The following is a 26,956-nucleotide window of genomic DNA, read 5'->3' as shown; positions in this document are numbered from 1 at the left end:
TGTAAAACCTGTGCCCACACCTCCTCCCTCACCTCTATCCAAGGCCCTAAAGGAGCCTTCCACATCCATCAAAGTTTCACCTGCACATCCACTGATATCATCTATTGTATCCGTTGCTCCCGATGTGGTCTGCTCTACATTGGGGAGACTGGGCGCCTCCTAGCAGAGCGCTTTAGGGAACATCTCCGAGACACCCGCACCAATCAACCAAACCGCCCTGTGGCCCAACATTTCAACTCCCCCTCCCATTCTGCCGAGGACATGGAGGTCCTGGGCCTCCTTCACCGCCGCTCCCTCACCACCCGACGCCTGGAGGAAGAACGCCTCATCTTCCGCCTCGGAACACTTCAACCCCAGGGCATCAATGTGGACTTCAACAGCTTCCTCATTTCCCCTTCCCCCACCTCATCCTAGTTTCAAACTTGCAGCTCAGTTACTGTCTCCTTGACTTGTCCGGACTTGTCCGACCTGCCTATCTTCTTTTCCACCTATCCACTCCACCCTCTCCTCCTTGACCTATCACCTTCATCTCCTCCCCCACTCACCCATTGCACTCTATGCTACTCTCTCCCCACCCCCACCCTCCTCTAGCTTATCTCTCCATGCTTCAGGCTCACTGCCTTTATTCCTGATGAAGGGCTTTTGCCCGAAACGTTGATTTCGCTGCTCGTTGGATGCTGCCTGAACTGCTGTGCTCTTCCAGCACCACTAATCCAGTATTTGATTTTCAGCATCTGCAGTCATTGTTTTTACCAAGGATCAGGAGTAGGCAATTCAGCTCCTTGAGCTTTTTCCACCATTTAATACGATTATGGCTGTTCTCATCTTGGCCTCAAATCCACTTTGCTGCCTGCTTCCCATAACCCTTCAATCCATTACTAATTAAGAATCTGTCTTTCTTCTCCTTAAGTTTATTTAAAATCTCCTGGCATCCATCACACTCTGGGATAGTGAATTCCTCAGACTCCTGAGAGTAGTAGTTTCTCCTCATCTCTGTTTTAAACCTTCTACCCCAAAACCATGCATTAAGGTTTTATAAGTGTACTGGAACCTGCTTAATAATATGTGCTAGCACTTTCCAAATGACTCCTGTCTCCCCCCGTTGCTCAATAGAGAAGTTACATAGGGTAATACGATGGCTCAGTGGTTAGCACTGAGGCCTCACTGCACCGTGGACCCAGGTTTGATTCCGCCCTCAGGTGACTGTCTGTGTGTAGTTTGCACATTTTTCCTGTGTCTGCATATGTTTCCTCCGGGTGCTCTGGTTTCCTCCCACAGATCAAAGATGTGCAATTTAGGTGGATTGGCCATGGCACGTATCCCATAGTAGGTAAAAACAATGACTGCAGATGCTGAAAATCAAATACTGGATTAGTGGTGCTGGAAGAGCACAGCAGTTCAGGCAGCATCCAACAAGCAGCGAAATCAACGTTTCGGGCAAAAGCCCTTCATCAGGAATAAAGGCAGTGAGCCTGAAGCATGGAGAGATAAGCTAGAGGAGGGTGGGGGTGGGGAGAGAGTAGCATAGAGTACAATGGGTGAGTGGGGGAGGAGATGAAGGTGATAGGTCAAGGAGGAGAGGGTGGAGTGGATAGGTGGAAAAGAAGATAGGCAGGTCGGACAAGTCAAGGAGACAGTAACTGAGCTGGAAGTTTGAAACTAGGATGAGGTGGGGGAAGGGGAAATGAGGAAGCTGTTAAAGTCCACATTGATGCCCTGGGGTTGAAGTGTTCTGAGGCGGAAGATGAGGCGTTCTTGCTCCAGGCGTCTGGTGGTGAGGGAGCGGCGGTGAAGGAGGCCCAGGACCTCCATGTCCTCGGCAGAGTGGGAGGGGGAGTTGAAATGTTGGGCCACGGGGCGGTTTGGTTGATTGGTGCGGGTGTCTCGGAGATGTTCCCTAAAGCGCTCTGCTAGGAGGCGCCCAGTCTCCCCAATGTAGAGGGGACCACATCGGGAGCAACGGATACAATAAATGATATTGGTGGATGTGCAGGTGAAACTTTGATGGATGTGGAAGGCTCCTTTAGGGCCTTGGATAGAGGTGAGGGAGGAGGTGTGGGCACAGGTTTTACAGTTCCTGTGGTGGCAGGGGAAAGTGCCAGAATGGGAGGGTGGGTTGTAGGGGGGTGTGGACCTGACCAGGTAGTCACGGAGGAAACGGTCTCCTTTATTCCTGATGAAGGGCTTTTGCCCGAAACGTTGATTTCGCTGCTCGTTGGATGCTGCCTGAACTGCTGTGCTCTTCCAGCACCACTAATCCAGTATCAAGTATCCCATAGTGTCCACAGATGAGCAGGCAAGGTGGATTAGTTATGGGAATTGCAGGGTTAGGGTAGGAGTGTGGGTCTCGGAGGGATGCTCTTCAGAGGGTCGGTGTGGACCCGATGGGCCAAATGGCCTACGCCCGCACTGTAGGGATTCTATTTTTCTAACCTGAGATGGGACCTTTCTAGATCTTGGAAGTTTGGAAAATCAGTGTGAATTCATCTATTATTTCACTTCATTTAAAAATCGAGACTGATGGACCATCAAGGCCTGGGAACCTTTCAAGATGCAATTTTAAATATTCTCTCAATACCTTTTCTCTGGTGCTTATAATTGTTTTAAGTTCCTCCATCCTTTTCACTTTTTGATATACAAGTATTTCTGAGATGCAGTAGAAAAGACACAAATATCTGTTCAATGCATCTGTCATTTGCTTTTCTCTTCTTATTAATTCCTCAGATTCTCTCCCTGGAGGACCAACAGTAACTTTAGTTAATCTTTACCTTTTTAAATACTAATAGAACCTCTTCCTATCTGTTTCTTTATTTCTAGCTAGACTTCTCTTTTACTTTCTTTCTCACTATTTTTAAATAATTCTTTGCTGGTTTCATATTTTGTCCAATCTTCTGGCCTGCCATTAATCTTTGAGCAATTGCATGCCTTTTTTATTCTCAATTTTTAAAAAAAATCCATACATGGATATTGTTGGTTAAGCAAGCATTTATTACCTGTCCCTAATTGCCCAAAAAGCATTTGAGAGTCAACCACATTACAATGAGTCTATACTTAGGCCAAACAAGATGAGGACATTAGTAAACAGACGGGTTTTTGTGACAATCAACATGGTAATGATAAGGCTAACTGTTAATTCCAGAGTTTTGCTTAATTCAAATTTCACCATTTGCTATAGTGGGATTTGAGCCCACGTCCTCAGAACATTAGCCTGGATTTCTAGATTACGAGTCTATTACGCCATTGCCTCCCCATAGTGATATTTAACTTCCTTAGTTAGCAATGAATGATGTATCTTTCTCTTAGAATCTTTCTCACTGGAATGTATGAATGTTATGAAATATCTCTGAAAAGTTTGCATCTGCAACTCTTGTGACCTATCCTTTAACCAAATTTCCTGTTCACTTTAGCCAGACCTGTCTTTGAACCCTCACAACTTTAAGTTTTCCACAATTTAAGTGTTTCACACTAGTCTTGGAACAGGTCTACCCTCCCACAAATTGAATGGAACATTCAATCATTTTATGATAATTGTTATCTAATGACTCCTGCACTATGAGATCATTTGTTCATCCAATCTTATTGCACAGTACCAGATATGGAATAGCTGGTTCCCAGGTTGGGCCTAGAACATGTTGATTTAAAATATTGTCCTGAAAACATTCTATAACTCCAGCTCAGATACTTCTGCAAATTTGATTCATTCAATTCATATGTAGATTATGAAAGATATGTAGTATCTTTCTCACAAGCTCCCATTATTTCTTCCTAATCAACAATACGATTACAGTTCAGGAAATTATGTACCACTCATACATGTGCAATCTTTTGCTGTTTCTTATTTCTATCTAAACTGATGCTACATCTTGATCTTTAGATAACCACCAATATCCATACAAATGCAACTCCGTGTACACCAGTCTTTGTGCGTGGCTTTCAGCTAATTCACAATCCAGCTCAATTGATTGCCACTAAGGTCTTATAGGCGAAAGTGAGCATTGCAGATGCTGGAGATCAGAATCAAGATTAGAGTGGTGTATCAGGGAGTCTCCTATGTGACACCTAATCCAAAGTTTTTTGAAGTTGAGTTAGATCTTTCAACAGTCATTGATTCAACAGTAATTAATTCAACAGCCATTGATTCAACAGTTGTTCATTCAACAGTCATTCATTTGACAGTCATTGATTCGAATAGCCATTGATTCAACAGTTGTTCATTCAACAGTCATTCATTTGACAGTCATTGATTCGAACAGTCATTGATTCAACAGTTGTTCATTCAACAGTCATTCATTTAACAGTCATTGATTCAACAGTTGTTCATTCAACAGTCATTCATTCAAGTCATTGATTTGACAGCCAATGATTCAACAGTTATTCACTCAACAGTCATTAATTCAACAGTTGTTCATTCAACAGTCATTCATTCAACAGTCATTGATTCAACAGTCATTCATTTAACAGTCATTCATTTAACAGTCATTCCAACTACCAAATTGGAGATTTCAATTGCCAAATTCACAAAATCATAGTGATGCTTCAACAGGACAGTTTCTCCATAACAGAAGAGATGGATGAGCATTTGAAGCCACAGTAAGCCTATATAGTAAATTAATGGGGGTAAGGTAAAATTGGAGGGAGAAGAGACTGTACAGTACTTCAGGTACCTGAGGACCACTACTGCTGTTTACCAGGGATTAATGCCATGTACTTTACACAGTATCAAAGTCTCACAAACCCATTTGTCCCTCTTTTCTAGTGTTACCCCATGCAAACATTTAGTACAACCTGCAACAGTCAAGATTTCTAGCAAGTTATCAGAAATACAAACTTAATCTGAAATCTGAACACAAGGAATATCCGAAGATTATGAAGCGGGGATTCTTTATTCTATCTGTATTAGGTACTTACAAACATGATGGGAAATTAAGGTTAAACAAGAACATTTTTGCAATACTTACATTAATTGAAGCCTGTGATATACACTATGTTCAGTCTGCCATTGATTCCCATAATACCTTCTTCGCCAAAAGAGAGTCTTCTCAACTGCTCCAGTTACACTCCCTCACTGTAACCAGAGATGCTGGAATAACTACATGTTTTGTTGCTTATCACTCTCCCCTGCCATTGCTACCTACTGCTAGAAATTCCTTTACATAAAATCAATCTAAAAGATCATTATTGATGCAAAGAAATGTTTACCTCACGCTGAAGTTATATTCACCACAAACCAGTCTCTGACTCAGTTTCAAGGTTCATCAGTCATTTCCGACTGCCAAGAGGAATCCCAAAAAGTGTCCTGATTGAATTGAAGTAAGTTTGTTTCTGATCCAAATGGAGATGTCATTTCTCATCAATTTGTGCTGTTATGTTGCTTAAAGTAAAGCTCACAAATATGATTATCACATTATAATCCCAGATTATAATAATTAAAACCCAGGATAATTGCCAAAACCAATGGAAAATAAAAATATCTGTAACCAGACTTCATTAATTATAGAAGAAAACTTAGCTCATCACGTAAAATTATATAAAATACAAGCACTGAAATAGCCATTCAGTCTAAATCATCAACATCAATGTTTATCTATCACATGAGCCTCATCTTCTTTGTCTTATACTATTTTATATTAATCTATTTATTTCTCCCTCTTGAACTTCTCCAGCTGGGTCAGAATGCATTGTTACTATCTACCTCACCTACACTATGTGGTTGCAGATTCCTCAGTCCCACTACTGACATATGATTGTTTCATGTACCTACTCCAAATAAGAGTCAACATATTCAGTCTTTGAAATAAAATTACTTTGCTGCCAAAACGCATGTGATGAAGCTCCTTCATGCAAACAAGAAGCCATCAAGTGATTCTACTACCAGCCAACAATCATATTTGGTTCTGGCTCACTTACAAAACATAAATAGCACTGATTCTGCATGAAAGCAAACATCAAAAGGTCATTGGAAGTACCAGCTGGATGTAAACAACTCAGGAGCAAATCGCTCAATCCAACACAGTAATGCTCAGTTATAAAATGATAAAAACTAGTACAAGAGGAATAATATGCACTCCCCTTCAGTTTGGTGTTTATTATTTTATTTTCACTCAGCTACACCACACAACTACAGTGTGTACAAAATACCAAAAGTGCTTACCATTCAACTATGCAAAGTACCTTTTGGCATAGACCACTAGTTTCATTTATTTTAAATTGACTTTAAAGGCCTCTGTGAAAGACCAATGTGCATACTTTATTAAACAGAACACCTGTCCTGCTGCAAGGAAGGTTCCAGTTCAGTTCTCATAAACAAGCCACTAATCTGCCAAGAAATGTTTGATTTGGAGCAGGAGTTATGTATCATTGGAGCAAGTAGAAGCTGCAGATTGGAATTCTAAACTGGATCCAATTATTCAGCCACAACTTTAATAACACCATATTTCAAACACATCTTACCTTTAACCCAAGTAACCCTGGAAGGCCATTAGTTCCTGGAATTCCAGGTTCTCCCTGAAAGCAAGTAAGACCAAAAAAAAACCATGGTCAAAGTGCTAAAGCAGAATGAAATATTAACTTATTTCTTTGTTCATCGCATTATCTCATTATAGAATTCCTACAGTGTGGAAGCAGGCCATTCAGCCCATCAAGACCAGACTGACCCTCTGAAGAGCACCCCAGCCAGACCCACATCCCAACCCTATCCCTGTAACCCTGTATTTACCTTAGCTAACCTACCTAACCTACACATTTCTGGACACCATTGGCAATTTAGTACGGCCATCCACCTTACCTGCACATCTTTGGACTGTGGGAGGACACCAGAGCACCCAACAAAACCCACGCAGATACAGAGAGAATGTGTAAACTCCATACAGACAGTTGCCCGAGGGTGGAATCGAACCTGAGTCTCTGGCACAGTGAGGCAGCAGTGCTAACCACTGAGCCACTGTGCCATCCATTACGTGGCTTAATGACAATCTTTTTAAGCACTGTGTAAGACCCTTAGACATGTTATTATATTAGAGGCACTGCATAAATAGAAGTTGAACTGTGATGATTAATATTCAGATTATTTTCTTTCAACTTACTCTTTACATGGTGCTTAGACCACAACACGATCACTAGTCATTTGGCCTGACATATCCATTCCAGTGTTAATGTTCCACTTGAGTGCCTGCACCTACCATTCTTCAACAAGGCTTGTCTACATTTATCTCTATTATTTTCATCCTCAGATCTTATCTAGCATTTCCTTCAATGTTTCGATGTTAATTGACTTAGCTACTCCTTGTTCTCGTGATTCCCTAATTATAATTACAACACCATTTTACCACCAAAATTGTAGTACTGTAATCTACAACATAGAGTCATAGAGATGTACAGCACAGAATTGGACTCTTTGGTCCAACCCATCCATGCTGACCAGATATCTTAATACTAATCTAGTTCCATTTGCCAGCATTTAGCTCATGCCCCTCTAAACCATTCATACTGAACATGTTTTCCTTGCACACAATAGCGACTGCCATACTTTAACTGTCGTACAAGTACAGTCCAATGGAAGCTTAATGGTTTCACTCCTGTTGAAAAGAAAATACTGAATTTCTGAAAGCAAATTGTAAATAGCCAGTCAGTATAAAATAAAAAAAAATTCAAAGAGCAAACAGAATGAAATTACTAATCATTGCCAGAGTTGGAGGGTTTGAGCTATATGGAGAGGCTGAACAAGCTGGGGCTGTTTTCCCTGGAGTGTTGGAGGCTGAGGGATGACCTTACAGAGGTTTATAAAATCATGAGGGGCATGGATAGGATAAATAGACAAAATCTTTTCCCTGGGATGGGGGAGGTTCAGAACTAGAGGGCATAGGTTTAGGGTGAGATGGGGAAAGATTTAAAAGGGACCTAAGGGACAACTTTTTCCATGCAGAGGGTGGTGCGTGTGTGGAATGAGCTGCCAGAGTAAGTGGTGGAGGCTGGTACAATTACAGCATGTAAAAGGCATCTGGATGGGTTTATGAATAGGAAGGATATGGGCCAACTGCTGGCCTGGGGTTCAGGTGGTGAAGTGGGAAGAAGAGCACTTATGTAATTGGGTTGGGAGTTAGAGCAGTGGGTGGGGAAGATCAAATCTGATGCAGTTGACAGAGAGAGGTACCAAGAAGGGATTGTGAAGGTTTTGCAGATCACCTACACTGAGAGGCTGAGCTTGTAACTCAGTGAAATGTAACTGCTGTTTCCTTCATCATATCCAAATTACAGAGTTCAACAGAAATAAAATACAACTGCTGCCACACCCAGGATGGGTGAAGTAGGTATTTCATTTCCCAAGTGGGCCTACTTTTGTGCAACTTGAGGTCCATCAAAGAGTAATAGCATTAAACAACTCTAAGCCCCACACAGTACAGAGGAAAGATATCTGTAATCACACAACGCAGCATGAGGACCTCATGTGACCAACTGTGACAACTAAAAAACCCACTCACAAGCACTCTTGCCCACATCATTGAACATTACAAATTATTGGCTATGGGGCACATGAAATGTCTTGCAGCCTGGAAAGATTAATCCTAGTTACCAAAGTAGCAATGACCTTCGAACATCTTAAAGCCTGCACCAGATACAGGAGCAGCCCACTTCACACCATTGACTATTAAACATTATGCTATGTTCAATGCTGCCTTTCTTGGAAGTGTGGATGAGAGCTGAGGTTCTCATTATTGTTCAACCTGCTACTGTATGTGCACTAAAATACTTGAACAAGGTGTAAACAATATGCATGCCCATGTCGAGGCAGCCCATTGGTTTCCTTCATAGGAGTCTCCGTATCCCAGTATTTGATGGATGATGTTATACTTGTGTGTGCTGTGACTGCTGATTGCTCATGTTACTGAGGACTGCTTTGTTTCTGTTCTTGCCCACACAGGTTCATTGGAATGGTCCCCATTGCTTCTAGGCACACTAACTGTGGTCTCCCCCATAGCTGCTGTACAAAGGACTGCTACATGAAGGGATGAGGAACATATGCGTCTACAAGCTCAGGACCAGCACCAACCTCCAGGCAATGTGAAGCCAATTTGCTGCTGAGGAACATCCAGCCACTTGAACTGTCACTGTGCGGTGACAGTGCAGAAAAGACAGAGTTGCTTATCTTCCATGGAATATGTGCAGATGGAAGCGGGGCAGGGGCAGAGATGGAGGTCAGAACAGTACAGCGGGCTGTCTAGTGTATCTGCAACACTTTCACTGAGGCCACTGAGAGGAATTGGACAACCCCTCCACATCAGGTTTCCATGTAGGTCATGTGTGAGGTGTTGTCCAGTCCAGACAGAAGATGCTGCTTGATCCTTGGAGTTTCTGCTCTGAACAACTGGAGCACAGACTGAGGTGATGGCATGGACAATGGGAATCAATGAGAGCCTCGGCATTGCAATGAATAGGACATTGTCCCAACAGCATCTTCGGCATCCTACAGTGTAGCAGTGCTGGCCAAAGCACCACAATCATGTCTTCCTTACAAAGGTCTTTCAAAGGAGCTGAGTTGCATGAAACTATCTTTCACTGACGGTGCATGCTCTGAAGCTGCTGCTGTATAATCCCAACCACAGATGCAGTCTAATATTTCGAACTTTCACAATATTCACAACATCTAATGCTCCATCATTCAATCCTGATGCAGTGTAGGTGCTATGGCAAGGACAGCCATTGTTCAGACAGGGTTAGAACATCATCTGCTGCTAAAGGTGACCAGCCTCTCTCACTTCATTCTTGCAGCTGCCGCTAACATAGCATTCACTCACACAGCTGATGATGAAAAGTAAACATATATTAACAAATGTGAAAATGCATTTACATTGAATTGTCACCATTCCATCTATGAGCTCTGATCACTCCCACTGAGTCCAGGTGCTTTCCCAGGGTCCCCAGCTGGGGTGGAACAGGGCCTGTTAGCCTTGGGGTTTTGGGTGCGTGACCAACCCAGGGTCCCCGGCTGGGGTGGTGTAGGGCCTGTTAGGCTTGGGGTTTTGGGTGCATGACCAACCCAGGGGACAGCTGTGACTAGAAAGCTAGCACATGCTGAGTGTCGTCTGCCCAGGTACACTTTCACCTTCCTCACCTTGAATTTCCCACAGGGTTGAGGGTGGCAGGTCTGGCCATCTCAGGAGTGTTCTTAGAGGAAACCTCTGGGGGAGGGGGAGCAGTCTGTATGCAGTTCCTCCTCCAGCAGATGCCTACGGAATCACAAAGTCTCCATGAGGCAAAGGGGCGCCTGTAGTGAAGGCAAAGTCTCTCAGCCCTCTGTCACCATGCCATTGGTGCTAAATACCAATGGCTAGAGTGATGGAGTGCACATCTGTGCTCATATAAAACAGTCACAGAGACTGCTAGGCCTGGCTTTCCATTGACAGCTTCCAACATCACCATGGGGGCGACTTACAAAGGCAAACAAACAGTACTGGTGAAACCCTATAACCTTTGAGTCAGTTTACCTAGTAGCTCTGTAAAAGCTGCCTGATGCTCCTGTGTCTGCCTGTGTACTTATATGAAGTCAACACCATGGGCTCTTGTCCTGTCCTATCCGAGCAGGTGCCTGACAGCTGTGGGGACATGGCAGTGAAATGCTCACCCTGACTCTAATCTAGCTCATGTTTCCAATAAGGTGCCAGTATCAGAGATGGTTGGAGGGAGGATGCAGAAGACACCATACCATTGTATCCTTCATGGAGGAGGAAATAACTTGCAAAGCAACTCTCAGAGACCCTTGGGTCTGAGTTTCTCCTACTAGTGGAAGCATCTTCGAAACATCCATTATATCCAAGTAAGTTTCAATGAGATTCTCCCGTCACCATTCTAAACTCCATCTAGAATAGATCCAGAGTCCTCAACCACTTCTCATATGACATGCCCTTCATTCCTGGGATCATTCTTGTAAACCTCCACTGGACCTTCTCCAACGCCTTCATTTGATACAAGCCAAAACTGCTCTCAATATTCCAATTCCAAATGCAGTCTGACCAGAGCCTTATACAACTCAGCAATACATTCTTGCTCTTACATTTTAGTCCTTCAAAATGAATGCTAACATTGTGTTTGCCTTCCTAACTGCCACAGACCCTGCATGTTAAACCGAAGAGAATCCTGAGCTAGGATGCCTGAGTCCTTTTGTGGTTCAGTCTACCCCTATTTTTCCTACCAAAGTGCATAATTTTCCCACATTATATTCCATCTGTTATTTCTTTGCTCACTCTCCTAGCCTGTGAAAGTCACCCCGCCTCTTCAATACTATCTGTTCCTCCCCCTATTTTTGTATCAACTGCAAATTTAGCAACAATTCCCTCAGTTCCTTCATCCCGATCATCATTATATAACATGAACAGTTGAGGTCCCAAAACTGACCCTTGCGGAATTCCACTAGTCACCGGCTGCCATCCTAAAAAAGATCCCTTTATTTCATTACTTAAACAATTAAAATTATTTTTAAATATGTGATTGATATTAAACTTGTGTATAAGACAAATACAACAATTTTACTAAATTAGTAAAATTTACTTAATTTCTTGAAAATGCTCACACATTTAAGATTGCTTACCGAAGGACCATGCTGTCCTGGAGAGCCAGGTATTCCTTTTTCACCTTTATTACCCTGCAATAGAATGATTGATAATTAACAATTAATGGGCTGTACAGTGGCACAGTGGTTAGCACTGCTGCCTCACAGCGCCAGAGACCTGGGTTCAATTCCCAACTCAGGCAACTGTCTGTGTGGAGTTTGCACATTCTCTCCGTGTCTGCGTGGGTTTCCTCCGGGTGCGCTGGTTTCCTCCCACAGTCCAAAAACATGCAGGTTTAGTCAACTGGCCATGCTAAATTGCCTGTAGTGTTATATGTAGGGGAATAGGTCTGGGTGGATTGCTCCCCGGAGGGTCGGTGTGGACATGTTGGGCCGAAGGGCCTGTTTCCACACTGTTAGTAATCTAAAAAAAAATGCCTTGAGCCACACAAGTAAGAATTATTGAGTTATATGATTAGATAAACACTGAAAACATACAATCGAAATCTGTGCAATAAATAATATTAAGTTGCTTATCTCTTTGATCAAGCTTTACGGGATTTTAGCATGCAATTATTTCAAATCTTGGAGTTGCAAGTTTCCCTTAAGAACATTTGCAGATTACTGCTTCTCTCCAAAAGTTGGGAGGGGGGAAAAGGTGAGGTTTTTGTGCATCAATAGCCACGTCTGTAAGGCTTGATAGACTTCAGATGGGCATACAGTATTCAAATTATTTTATATAATTTCAGCGGCAATTTAACAACACTGTTATGATTCATATAAATTCTTTGGCAGTCATGTCTACTTGGTTCAAAGTAAATAGCTTAAACTATAGTAAGCAGTGTAAACCTTTATTTGTTACAAAGCTTACTGCTTCATGGTACAAAGTTAAAAATCACACAACACCAAGTTATAGTCCAACAGGTTTAATTGCAAGCACACTAGCTTTCGGAGCGACGCTCCTTCATCAGGTGGTTGAAGGAGCAGCGCTCCGAAAGCTAGTGATGTGACGAGAGAACAATCCCGATTATCTGAACGAGACAGCAGGGAGTATTTTGTTCCGATAACTAGTTGTTTGGATAACTGATCTGATCGTAAACAAAGGAAGCATTCTCAAGTGCAAATGGAACCCCATGACACAAAGCCTCAGCCAGAAGCATTGACTTGTGTGTTACACCAGGCAATTTGATCAAATCAAATCGAAAGACACTCTGGGACAGGGTTGAGCCATCTTTAAGCAGATGTAAAGTGAATATTTCAGAAACGAGACAGCTAGTCAAACCATTCAGTTTTAAACAAAACTGAATTTATTTACACATGACCAAAAGGAAACCGAATTCAGAATAACATAACTATTTGAAAACCCAAACCGACATGAAAACACAACTTGACAAAGAGTTGTTCCAATTTCCTGCTACATCCCCTTGGCAAAAAGGTAAATTCAAACACAGGTTCTTATAAGAGAGAGATGTCAGCAAGAGTGAGGATCAGCATGAAACTGTTTCTTTGGGTCCCCAGCTAAAATTAACCCAAAACAAAAAGAAATTATGACAATACTGCGCCTTTAACAAGGTTATTCTATCTTTGAATTTTTTTTTCTGAGAGGGGTTGTAAACAAAAAGAAACCCTGAACTGGGAGAACAGACCACTCCCCTCTCATTGTACAAGTGTTTTTAAATAAAATGGAATCTGAAAGCTTTTTCTGATTATTGACTTAGCACAATCTGTTGGCCATTATTAAAGTAGTCAGTTCAGACATTTCAGCACCACTGTCTTTACAACCCCTCTCAGAAAAAAAAATCAAAGATAGAATAACCTTGTTAAAGGCGCAGTATTGTCATAGTGGAGGCTGCCACAATTTACCTGGCAATCTCCCAATGTAGCAACAGCCCTTCCCAACAAAATTAAAATGCTAGTGGGTGAAGGAACTGACTGGTCATTGGCTTCATAATTGGTTTAACTGGCTGCCAACTTCTAGGATTTGCTGAACTTCCTGACAATATCCTGTGGTGAACCAGAACATCTGACTTCCCTCCCAATGCCTTCTGCTGCCACTTTACAAGGCTTCACACCTCCCATCCTGTCTCCAGATGGCTGATAAAATCTAGGCCACCCACCTTTGCATGCAGTGATGTTAATTTGGCAGAGTATATGCAACCAATGAATGCACAAAGACAATTTTTGTTATGGTTTTGTGTATCATCAGTTCCACAAAATCACTGTCTTTATTTAATAACCCTTTTACTTTAAGGACTCCTTTTAAGGATTACCATTTGATTTTCAAGGTCAATGTTTTGTTTCTCAGGGGCTAATATTTTTTTTCACTAACTGCCTTATTAAGTGATATATTCACATTATCTTCTGGATTTGTACTGAAATATGGAATATTTGGACTCTCACTGACAGAAGCAGAAGAATTGATCAAATCCTCAACAATTATCAACCATCGATTAAAATTAAATTCGCAACATACAAGGAAAGCATTAATTTTCTGTACACAACAGTATTTAAATTTTCAGAAGGTAGCAGTCACAAGTTAAGAACATAGGTTTTTTTCAAAATAGCTGACATACATCTGTACACAAAAAGCCCTCAACACCTCCCCACCCCTCGAACACTCAACTCCTCCAAAGAATGCAGCGATGCAGCCCTACCCACCACCAGACATACGCTTCTCCAGTGACACCCATCACCACTGACACTTAACTTCCTCAAACACAGTTTCCTTCTCTCTCCTGTAGTCTTTGCTGATGGGCTCACCAATACCAATCAGCAGCGAGCACAGACTACAAGCAACCTGTCATTTCATTCTACTTACTGGGTTGAATTTTCCTGACTGGCCATGCCCAAGTATGAATTTTATTCTGGCAGTTTTGGGTGCTTATCCTCTCTGTCCATTTAGCATGCTGTTCCACAGTAATTGCTAATATACACAAAATCTATCAGTTAATCCTTGGTCTGATGGCATTACTTTGGAGCACGTTGAGTCAAGCATTTGCCAGCCATAATAAATTGCATGGATTTATGTGTAGTTATTAGTGAACATTAGGAAATGAACAGCACTATCACCCACTTGAAAAGCACAGAATGAAGCCAAGTTGTGCAGCCAACAACATAAGGGCCAGGAGGTTCCCATTGGAATTGAAACTGCATGCAAATCTGAGATTTGTTTGTAATTGGAGTGGAACTGGATGAGAGGTCCAAGTACTATTGTACAATTTTGCTCTCGCTCTGCAGCCAATAATGACAACCTTTACATTATTATGAGCCAAGTCTTATTGGGAAAATGGCAGGTTCATGACACACACTGACATTTATATACAAATTGGCCAGCAGTAAGTTCATGCAGAAAGGAGACACTCCACGAGTTACTATTAGATTAGATTAGATTACTTACAATGTGGAAACAGGCCCTTCGGCCCAACAAGTCCACACCGCCCCGCCGAAGCGCAACCCACCAATACCCTTACATCTACCCCTTACCTAACACTACGGGCAATTTAGCATGGTCAATTCACCTGACCTGCACATCTTTGGAGTGTGGGAGGAAACCGGAGCACCCGGAGGAAACCCACGCAGACACGGGGAGAATGTGCAAACTCCACACAGAAAGTCACCTGAGGCGGGAATTGAACCTGGGTCTCTGGCGCTGTGACGCAGCAGTGCTAACCACTGTGCCACCGTGCCGCCCACGGTGATTTATGCTGGTCCACCATTTGCCTTGCACAAACAGCTCACCATCAACCTCCCATAATTTTAAGGAATTTGTCAAATTTGCACATTAGTTGTTCAGTAAACTCACCACAGACATTTTAGTGCTTGAATTTAACAGTGTGACACTTTTCTTAATGAGGTGATAATGCAATGCCAATTCACCTTGCCAGCCCAGAAAGGGAAGTATTTAAACTGTTGAGCCTCATGACTCAATGTAGTACATTTGCCTCAATGATTTAAATCATTTATTTCATTCTTGCTTTATTTATTTCTTTTCACTCCCTTTTTGTTCCCTTTTCTCTCTCCTCTTTATTACTTCTTCTATCCCTTAATAGACCCTATTCTCCACTGTTCCCGCAGTTTCTTTCTCAACCTTTAGAGCTCAGTGGTTGAAGAGACAGACCAATGGGTCCAGCATTCACTGAAGTCCCAGAATAATATGTTAGCTTTTGGCAATTTTCAGCGAAATATTTAAACTGAAGGGCACAGGAAAATGAATCGCAGTGCATGTCAAAAGATGCCTTCTCTGGCAACATTTGCTTCCATAGTTTCATTCATGTTTGAGGGATGGGGTTGCCTCATGCAACCCCATGATATTTCCTTATCTGCCCTCTGTGGAGACGGGTGGGAACGTAGTGAGCTGACCATCCCTCCTTACTTTACCTTCAAATATATTGGCTGATGAGGTTGGGAGAGGAAGGGGCGGGGATTGTTGGAGTGTAAGATTCATCCCACAATCTTAGAAGTGGTAGCAGTTTTTCTGTTTTGTAAAAGGTATCATCATAACTGGACTGTAATCTAATTATGACGACCTGCATTATTAACGCAAGGCCAAACATTGATCTGGGAATGTAAATGATACTACACACCTTTATTCCAGGTATTCCTGGTATCCCTTGTGGCCCAGTTGGTCCTTCAGGTCCCTTTAAAAAATTGTAGGAAAACAAAAACAAATATTTTACATTTTAACACAAAAGAAACTAGAAAAACCGAATGGCCTGAAGGTGGATAAATCACCTGGACCATATGGACTACACCCCAGAGTCCGAAGGGAGATAGCTGAAGAGATAGTGGAGGAGTTAGTGGTGGCCTTTCAGAAATCACTAGAATCAGGGAGAGTCACAGAGAACTGGAAAATTGTCAGTGTGACACACCTGTTCAAAACAGGAGTAAGGCAAAAGACTGAAAATTACAGACCTAAAAGCCTAACATCGGCTATGGGTAAGATCCTAGAATCCATTATGAAGGATGAGATTTCTGAATACTTGGAAATATTTGGTAAAAATAGAGCAAAGTCAGCATGGTTTCATCAAGGGGAGGTCATGCCTGACAAATCTGTTACAATTCTTTGAGGAAGTAACAAGCAGTTAGACCAAGGAGAGCCAATGGATGTTATCTACCTGGACTTCAAGAAAACCTTTGACAAGGTGCTGCACAGGAAGCTGCTGATCAGGGCCCACGGTGTGAGAGGAAAGATACTAGCATGGAGAGAAGCTTGGCTGTCTGGCAGAAAGAAGGGAATGGGGATAAAAGGATCCTTCTCAGGATGGCAGCTGGTGACAAGTGGTGTTCCACAAGACTCCGTGTTGGGACCACAACTTTTCACTTTATATGTTAACAATCTAGATGAAGGTACTTAGGGCATTCTGGTTAAGTTTGAAGATAATACAAGATAGAGGGGCAGGTCACATTGAGAAGGGAGGGAGTCTGCAGAAGGACAGGTTTGAAGAAGGGACAAAGAAATGGCAGATGGAGTACAATGTGAGAAAGTATGAGGTCATGCGCTTTAGTTGGAAGAATAGAGGGATGGACTATTTTCTAAATGGGGAGAAAATTCAGAAATCTGAAGTAAAAAGAGACTTTGAGGTTCTAGTCCAGGATTCTCTCAAGGCAAACTTGCAGGTTGAGTCAGTAGTTAGGAAGACAATTGCAACAATGGCATTTATTTTGAGAGGACTTGAATATAAAAGCAGGGATGTAATTTTAAGGCTTGAATAAGGATCTGGTTAGACCACACTTGGAATATTCTGTGCAATTTTGGACCCCATATCTCAGGAAGGATGTATTAGCCTTGGAGCGTGTTCATAGAAGGTTCACGAGAATGGTCCCAGGAATGAAAAGCTTAACATATGAGGAACTTTTGAGGACTCTGGGTCTATACTCAATGGAGATTAAAAGGATGAGGGGGGAGCTAATTGAAATGTACAGAATACTGAATGGCCTGGACTGAGTAGGTGCTGGGAAAATGTTTCCATTGGTAGGAGAGACTAGGACCCAAGGGCACAGTCTTAAAGTAATGGGAAGACATTTTTGAATGGAGATAAAGAGAAATTTCCTCAGCCAGAGAGTGGTGAATCTATGGAATTCATCACCCTAGAGGGCTGTGGAAGCCAAATCATTGAAGACTGAGATAGATAGGTTCGTGAGTATCAAGGGGATCAAGGGTTATGGAGAGAAAGCCGGAGAATGGGGTCAAGAAACCTATCAGCCATGATTGAATGGTGGAGTGAACTCAATGGGCTGAATGGCCTAATTTCTGCTTCTATGTCGTATGGTCTTCTGGTTTTAAATGAAAGATTAAATCTGTTAAAATAGTACCTGTGGACCTGAAAGCCCTTCAATACCAGGCAAACCACGTGGTCCTTTTTCACCCTGAAAGGTATAATTTGACAAAAACATAAATTTTTGAATATTCTTTTCTTTATAAATTATTAATTCTACGAGAGATTGACCATGAACACTGATTTTAGATCAGGGTCATCTCACTGACGTTGCCAGTCAATTGTGTCTAATTTTTACTGGTTAAATCAGAATACTGTTGACTGATTATTTCTAAAAAGTACTTCAGAATATGACTGATTCACAGCTTGAGACTTTTCTTTGCCCGAATAGTTTTGAAGATTATTTTCATTTGAAAACTGGATTCTAGAACGCCAAAGGTTCGAAAAGCTGTAGACTTACTTAAAGTCAGGAAATATGGTTTCTCAGTGTCGTGAAAATTCATGTAAACATGCTTCTCTTTTATTGTTGAGGAAACCTACACAATTGAGCTCAGTATGAAATCTCAATACAGAATGTACACTCCAGAGATTTGGATCATAGATCCAGCGATAAATCTCTGAGTGGCTAAGGGGAGCTTCAGACACTTAGGGCAAGCTTTTCAATGTGTCTAGAGGGCGAAGGTCAGGTGCGTACTTAGAGAGTCATAGAGCTATAGTCATACAGTGGAGAAACAGACCCTTCGATACAACCAGTCCATGCCGAACATAATCCCAAACTAAACTAGTCCTACCAGCCTGCTCCTGGACCACATCCTTCCAAATCTTTCCTATTCATGTATCTATTCAAATGCCTTTTAAATGTTGTAATTATGTCCACATCCACCATTTCCTCAGGAAGTTCATTCACACACAAACCATCCTCTGTGTAAAAAAAATTGTCTCTTACATCTTTTTAAAGTCTCTCCCCTCTCACCTTACAAATGTGTTCCTTAGTCTTGACATTCCTCACCTGAGGGAAAAGACAACTACCATTAACTCTAACTATACCCCTCATTATTTTGTAAACTTCTATCAGGTCACTTCTTATCCTCCTATACGCCAGTGGAAAAAAGTCTCCGCCTCTGCAGCCTTTCTTTGTAACTCAAACCTTCCATACCCGGCAACATCCTGGTAAATCTCCTTTGAATCCTTTCCAGCTTAATAATATCCTTCCTATAGTTGGGTGACCAGAACTGGAAACAGTACTCCAGAAGAGGCCTCACCAATGTCCTGTACAACCTGAACATGACTTCCCAACTCCTAAATTCAAAAGACTGAGCAATGAAGGCAAGTGTGCCAAATGTCTTTTTAACCACCCTGGACATATGTGACACAAACTTTAAAGAATTTTGCACCTGCACCCCTAGGTCTCTCTGTTCTACAATACTATCTAAGGCCCTGCCATTAATTGTATAAGACCTACACATGTTTGCACATCTCGCATTTATCCAAACTTATTTTGAAACTGGTGCTCCTGGATGGCAACCATCTGTGCCTCTGGATGGTGCTGTACTTTTCAAAGTGAGAGCAGGGATAGGAAAGTGCAACTTGCCTCCAATAAACTGGCCTTTAAACTCATTGAACAGCTTGTTAATGTGCTTTAAACAGACAGAAGCACATTACATAGCTGGCAATGGGAAGAATGATGTTAAGGGAGCTATGTGTCAGTGGTATGTATTGCTGCTAATTTAAAGTTTTGTTAAGAAAGGGAAGTTATTAAGTTTTGACAAGATTTGTAGCTCAGGTTGAGGTTCTGGATGTGGGTTTGCTTGCTGAGCTGGATGTTTTCAGATGTTTCCAGATGTTTCATCACCCTACTAGGTAACATCTTCAGTGGGCCTCCAGGAGAAGCATTACTGATAATTCCTGCTTTCTATTTATATGTTTGGGTTTCTTTGAGTTGGTGATGTCATTTCCCATGGTGATGTCATTTCCTGTTCTTTTTCTCAGGGGGTGAAAGATGGGGTCTAATACAATGTGTTTGTTGATAGAGGTCCAGTTGGAATGCCATGCTTCTAGGACTTCTTGTGCGTGTCTCTGTTTGGCTTATTCTAGGATAGATGGGTTGTCCCAGTCGAAGTGGTGTCCTTCCTTATCTGAATGTAAGGATACTAGTGAGAGAGGGTCAGGTCCTTTTGTGGCTAGTTGATGTTCATGTAAACTGGTGGCTAGTTTTCTGCCTGATTGTCCAATGTGGTGTTTGTTTCAGTTCTTGCACAGTATTTTGTAAATGACATTAGTTTTGCTTGTTGTCTGTATAGGCTGTTTCAAGTTCATTAGCTGCTGTTTTAGTGTGGTGGTGAATTTGTGGGCTACCATGATGCTAAGGGGTCTGAGTAGTCTGGCAATCATTTCTGAGATGTCTTTGATGTAGGGGAGAGTGGCTAGGGTTTCTGGATGTGTTTTGTCTGCTTGTTTGGGTTTGTTGTTGAGAAATCAGTGGACTGTGTTCATTGGGTACCCATTCTTTTTCAATACACAATATAGGTGATTTTCCTCTGCTCTACAGTGTGTGTTGGCCCGTTGAAATAATGCTCTGATGCAGCTTTGATTGTGGATGTTGGGATGACTGCTTCAGTAGTTCAATATTTGGTCTGTATGTGTTGTTTTCCTACAGATGCTAGTTTGAAGTTCCCCATTGGCTGTTCGCTCTACTGTGACATCTAGGAATGGCAATTTGTTGTTGTTTTCCTCCTCTTTAGTGAATTTTATGCCAGTAAGGGTATTATTTACCACAGGAAATGACATCACTAACCCACAGAAACCCAAACATATAAATAGAAAGCAGGAATTGTCAGCAATGCTTTGCCCGGAGGCCCACTGACAATGTTACCTAGTAGGATGACAAAATGTCTGGAAATGAAACTTGCAGCTCAGCGAGCAAACCTACATCCAAAGGGAAGTTCTAACTGAGGTGAAGGCTCAGAATTAATGTTGTTTGAGCAGAATGAATCAAGAATACGATTGACTGCTTGGCACCTCGTTGGTCCATAACACTGTCATCTGCCTGCTTTCTTGTCTGCTCCATTCTACAATACAAATATATTTTCCAATCAACCTGTTTAGTGTTGTTATTGCACACTTCTGGAGTGGTTGAGACTTGAACTTTGCTCAGAGGTAGAGTTACTATCACTGTGCCACAAGAACCCTTTATTCTACAAGCCCAGTCATGGCTTTCACCTCCCCCTGAGATTTGACTTCCAGCACCTGTTCCCTCTCCGAGGCTGTGTTTAGCTGGCACCAAATTATGGACATTGTGGGCACAATAGCATCACTTCAGCAATACAGGGTCAGGAACCAGAAACCAGGTTCCCTAATTTAGGTTGAAAATCCAGCCCCAATCTTACCTCTCCCAATTAATGTAAACAGCAGAATGGCAAAATGGAAAAATGGCTGTGGATCAGGTTTTAAAGTACAGATTGCAAGAGACTAACCGAAACCTATCGTCCAAGATGCACAAATTCATCATTTGTATTTCCAGGTTGCCCTGAAAGAAAATTGTTTCTGAAAGCATGCCAGTCCATCACAGAGACTGGAATATTATTAATTTTTTCTTCTCATTTTCACAAAGAAGTGAAAAGCGCTTACAACTAAGGAAGTGTTTACAACTATTGGTTCAGTTGTAAAATAAAGCAGTTCAGCATTTAGTATCTGATTTTAAAGTTCTAATGCTCTATTCTCAGATCTACTAAAAGATTGGAGAACCACATGCAAACATATGGATAGAAGACAGAATCTCTCATTCATTATCATGAATGATATTATTGAATATTTAGATAGTGAGCAGTGCAGGCATATTTTGGAATTAAAGTACTGCTTATAGGAATGGCTAGAACTTTGGTACCTAAGAGAATATCTAAGTCAGACTTGAAATTTATAACAGCGTCCTTCAACACATGAGAGGGGGGAGTAACATTAACCTGAAAACATTCTGATTACTCATGTCGAATTAATACAATGACCTTAATCAGTATGAAGCATCTGCTAAGAATGCACTCTGCAAGAAAAGACACAAGAATCTTTCCTGATGTCATGATTTTTCTTGAAATGTCAAAGACAATTGGAGATGAATCAAATATATATCCAACTTTAATGATATATCTTCCCAATAAACTCTTCCTTTAGTATCAGTGCTTTAATTTTTATTGAAGAAGACACACATTGCATGGTTGCAAACTGATTTTGATGGTGAAGGAATAAAAATAGATAGCCTACAGTGTCTCCTTTTGGTCCAGGCTCCCCGGAAGATCCAGGCACACCAGGCTGACCCTGAATTGGGAATAAGAAATTATAAATGTTAGAAAGAATTGCAAGTGTAGATCATGCAGGTCAAAAGGTACAATATCAATTACATATATTACATATTAATTTTACAAATTAAGGAGGCTATAAAGTTATATCTGGCCTTGGTAAGATTACGATGAATGTGGCAGAAACATGAAAAAGACACTGCAACGAGAGGATAGACTACTGTATAATAGTGAATGATCTTTATTGAGGACGGTATTATAGACTTTCACGTGAAGAAAAGAGATTGCAGATCCTCTCAGAGTCAGACAGCGCTCACTCATTTCAGGCTACATAGTACTAATGAAGACAAGGATAACTACCAACACAAACCAATAATGTGCTAGATTGGTATTACAGAAAATTACAGTCATGGACTGCTTTAGAGTATTAGGTTACTCCCTCACCATTGAGGACTGAATTGATTAATTGCCCTCAAACTTTCCTTTCTGCCGGAACAAAGTCATGTTTAATCAAGTTCTTTTGCACAAGCGAATAATTAGATAGTTAAAGGAAATGTTGTCATTTTATGGGTTTTCTGAAGGCATTCTATATGATCTTACAAGAAACACTTTGAAATAAAGCAGCAGCATGGAACAGAAATAAAAGCAAAACACTGAGGATGCTGGAAATCTAAAGTAAAAATCAAAAATGCTGTAAATACTCAGCAGGTCAGTCAGCACTGTGAGTTAATTATATCAGATTAGATCAGATTCCCTACAGTGTGGAAACAGGCCCTTCGGCCCAACAAGTCCACAACGTCCCTCCGATCCAGACCCATTTTCCTCTGGCTAAAGCACCTAACACTATGGGCAATTTAGCATGGCCAATTCACCTAAATCTGCACATCTTTGGACTGTGGGAGGAAACCGGAGCACCCAGAGGAAACCCACGCAGACAAGGGGAGAAAGTCACTCGAGGCCGGAATCGAATCTGGGACCTTGGTCCTAGGAAATGTTTTTTTCCAGAACTTCCCAGTTGTGAGGAGAGTCATGACTTAACCATTAAGTCTTCCTCTCTCTTTCTACAGAAACTGCCAAGCCTGCTGAGTATTTCCATGTTTTTATTGTGAAACAGAAGTTGGTTGGTGAAGCTTAAACAGAATTAGGCTAAATAAATGTCCATTCAATTGAGAGGATTAGAACTGGTATTCCCCAGACGAGCACTGTCCAATGGAGATCATTCTAGTTATGGATATGATAATGCCACATTAGCTCCAGGGAATAAGTTTCATAGAAAATGTCTTCCGCACAATACAAGTCAATGTACTTCACTTGTATAGTTACTTATCAAACACACCACCATTTAATGCAAAACTTTGCAGTCCTTCATCTTCAATTACATTTGGAATTCTCACCTGAATTTATCAGACAGATCTCATCCTCGTGCAGGTTTTAGGTAATTTTCTCGGAAGGTTAGTCCCCTGGCTGGGGAGAGAGTGTATTTAAGTCTGAGGCGAGGAGGAATTCCTTTAATCAGAGGACGGTAAATCTTTGGGAATTTTTCTACTCGAGAAGGCTGTGGAAAGCTCAGCCATATCAGTATATTCACGACACAGATTTATAGGTTTCTAGATCATAAAGCCATCAACAGATGTAAGATAGTGCAGGAAAATGTATGGAGGTAGAAGGTCAGCCATTATCTAACTGAATGGTAGTGTGGGGTCAAGGCCTGTAGTATAGAGTTGGATGGGAAAGTGATGGGTTGCATACCTGCTCTATTTTTCCTGTCCCCACCGCGTCCACGTATGCGACTGAGCAGCTGTAAAACTCACCCATATAAATTTGTAAAACCTTTGGCTTGGCCAGTTGGAAGGCTGTGTGCATTTTCCAGTGTTCCATTTCAGACAGAGAACTGAAAATCTAGAGAGTTCAGTGTATAAGTTCACCAGGATAAATGGCTGGGAATTGAAGTTCCAATTATGAGGGGAAATGTAAGGTACTCAGACTACTTCCATTGAAGAACTGAAAATTATGAAAGGTTTTGAGTCAGTAAATGCATCAAAATGTCTTTGGTTGGGAATCCATAATGAGGAGATATCACTTTCATATTGCTATTTAGAAAATTAAGTGAAGAAAATCCTCCACTGGAAAATGAAGGATTGGAGCACAGAATGATTAAATATGAAGCATTTAGAAACAGTTATATTGTTTAAAGGAAACATAGAAAAGTATTGGTGGAAAATCGGTGGAAAGGTGGGAAAAGAGATTATCAGAATGAGGTTTATGGATTGCACTATGATACATCCTGAACGGAGATCATTGGCTAAACAGTTCCTTTTCTGTAGACTTGAGTTACGTATGTCAAAAGAAATTTTAAAACTTATGTGGAAATGTTTTCATTCGAAACTAGTCAGATTTGGTTTTTAACTATTTTTCAGGGCTCAATAGGACTGGATGAACTCATTTAGTAAATAGAGCAAGGGTCTTTAGTTTTTAGAATTGTGGCATGGAAACGATGGATGGTGTGCAAGCACAAGGCAAGACTATGTTACAGTAAGATTACTTCATTAAAAAGACCGAAAATAGATGTAATGCCCTACCTGCATGCCTTGAGAGCCAGGAATACCTGGAACACCTTGATCACCAGGTCGTCCCTTAGAAATGAAATATAAATTAAAGGTACAGTACATCTTACTGATTATCAGCACTATGTTAACATGTATGTCATTGGTGGCTCTAAGCAGAGAACATCCTGAAATTCAAGGTTCTGCATTTAAATTCCACCTCACAGCTTAAGCATAAAATAAAGGGCTGTTACTCCCGTACAATATTTAGGAAGCAGAAGTGTCAAAGGTTCTGTCTTCTTGAGATGTTAAACAGAGGCCACATCTGGGCAGAGGCAAAAGATTCCAGGGCCTTATTTCAAAATAGAGCAGTGGAAACCTCCCCAATGCACTGGTTACAATTTATCCATCAATAAGCATCACAGAAACAAAAAATAGATCATATGGTCATTATCGCATTGTTGTTTGTGGGCACTTGCTCTGCACAAGTTAGCTGCCACATTTTGTACAGTAAACAATGACAACATTTTTACATTTTTAAAAAAGTACTTCTTTATGTGTAAAATGCTTTGAGGTAACCCGTGGCTGTGAAAATCACTGCATCAATGCAAGCCTTTCATCTTTTTAGTCCCAAATATAAAGGAGTTGAAATTCAGCCACAGTGATATCTCAAGGAAAGTGTTACCCCATGCTGACCGAGAATTTCTTACACTGACATCTCGAAGATTTGCGAGGTCAGGGAGGGAAATTCCCCTCATGACTTTGTAAACCTCTATAAGGTCACCCCGCAGCCTCTGACGCTCCAGGGAAAACAAGCTCAACCTATTCAACCTCTCCCTATAGCTCAAATCCTCCAACCCTAGCAACATCCTTGTAAATCTTTTCTGAACCCTTTCAAGTTTCACAACATCTTTCCGGTAGGAAGGAGACCAGAATTGCACGCAATATTCCAACAGTGGCCTAACCAATCTCTTGCTCAGCCACAACATGACCTCCCGCCTCCTTTACTCAATACTCTGACCAATAAAGGAAAGCATAACAAACACCTTCTTCACTATCCTATCTACCTGCGATTCCACTTTCAAGGAGCTATGAAGCTGCACTCTAAGGTCTCTTTGTTCAGCAACACTCCCTAGGACCTTACCATTAAGTGTATAAGTCCTGCTAAGATTTGCTTTCCCAAAATGCAGCACCTCGCAGTTATCTGAATTAAACTCCATCTGCCACTTCTCAGCCCATTGGCCCATCTGATCAAGATTCCATTGTAGTCTGAGGTAACCTTTTTCGCTGTCCAGTACATCTCCAGTTATGTTGTCATCTGCAAACTTACTAACTATACCTCTTATGCTCACATCCAAAATTAGTAATCGGATTAGTGAGGGATGCAGGGAACTAGTTCAGAAGCATTCAGCAAATGATTCCATCAGTTCTCTTCATAAAGGGGGCAAATAGCTTTATTAAATAGTTATTTCAAACTTCTGGGGAGTTGGCACTCTTCTACTGGCCTATGCCCCACTTCCACTAGCTAAACATGTTCAGACAGCAGTCGTTTTCCAGCCATGTTTCACGAGCCATATCAACAGCTAATGATCCAACTGCCAGTTCAGGCATCAAGGACACAGGGCTGAATTTCCCCAGTCCCTGAATGATGTGGATACTATGTAGTCAATAGGGAAATTATGACAAGATTTGAAAAATTTGGTTCTTGATGTCAAGAAAAAAAGTCCAATTTTGCACCCAAATTTTGAACAATTCGATGAGACTCTCACTAGTGAGTGCCGAGAGACCGATTTGCATGCATTAATATCGCATCATTATTTATTCGAACCTCGTTTCCACGTAGTTTGCTATTCTCTCATGTACCTGAGAGAAACAAGTTGGCAACAATTCCTAAAGTCACAGCAGGTACCTGGTGACTCCAGCTCACTGCTTGCTTCCCTATGCCTGCAATTTTTTTTATCCGTACAGGTTAGAAATGGCCACCTGCCGGCCTCATATTATCATCGTGGCACATCTTCAACTCATTTAAAATATAGTCTCCATTTCAATAATACACTTTGGAGTGTACCAACACCTTTCATTGTAATGCAGCTGCCAGGCTGCTGTCAGATAGATATAAAGAAGTGGCTTCCCCTTGTGGGAGAATCTAGGACAACAGGGCATAACCTCAACATAAAGGGTCATCGATTTAAGACAGAGTTGAAAGTGAATTTCTTCTCTCAGACTGTACAGAATCCATGGAATTCTTTATCACTGGAGCTGTACAGGTTGGGCCATTAAGGATATTCAAGGCTGAGAAAGGGTTTTAATCAGTAAGGGAATCAAGGTGAATGGGGGATAAAGCAGGAAAGTGGAGTTGAAGATTAT

General features: G+C 41.4%; 1 protein-coding gene across 1 annotated transcript in view; it reads right to left on the bottom strand.

The window, feature by feature from the left end:
• Positions 1-26,956, bottom strand: part of LOC140476800 (uncharacterized) — a 180,227-nt gene that overhangs the window by 72,494 nt on the left and 80,777 nt on the right. The window contains exons 11-16 of the mRNA XM_072569595.1: positions 24,626-24,679; positions 22,012-22,065; positions 17,855-17,908; positions 16,126-16,179; positions 11,582-11,635; positions 6,451-6,504 (exon numbers count right to left, since the gene is read on the bottom strand). Of these exons, the coding sequence (XP_072425696.1) occupies positions 6,451-6,504; positions 11,582-11,635; positions 16,126-16,179; positions 17,855-17,908; positions 22,012-22,065; positions 24,626-24,679 (324 nt within the window). The remainder of the gene's footprint in view (positions 1-6,450; positions 6,505-11,581; positions 11,636-16,125; positions 16,180-17,854; positions 17,909-22,011; positions 22,066-24,625; positions 24,680-26,956) is intronic.

The sequence above is a fragment of the Chiloscyllium punctatum genome, chromosome 5, assembly GCF_047496795.1.
Source record: "Chiloscyllium punctatum isolate Juve2018m chromosome 5, sChiPun1.3, whole genome shotgun sequence".
NCBI classification, from domain to species: domain Eukaryota; kingdom Metazoa; phylum Chordata; class Chondrichthyes; order Orectolobiformes; family Hemiscylliidae; genus Chiloscyllium; species Chiloscyllium punctatum.
The sequence above is the reverse complement of the archived record's forward strand: the minus strand, read 5'-3'. Positions and strand labels throughout refer to the sequence as shown.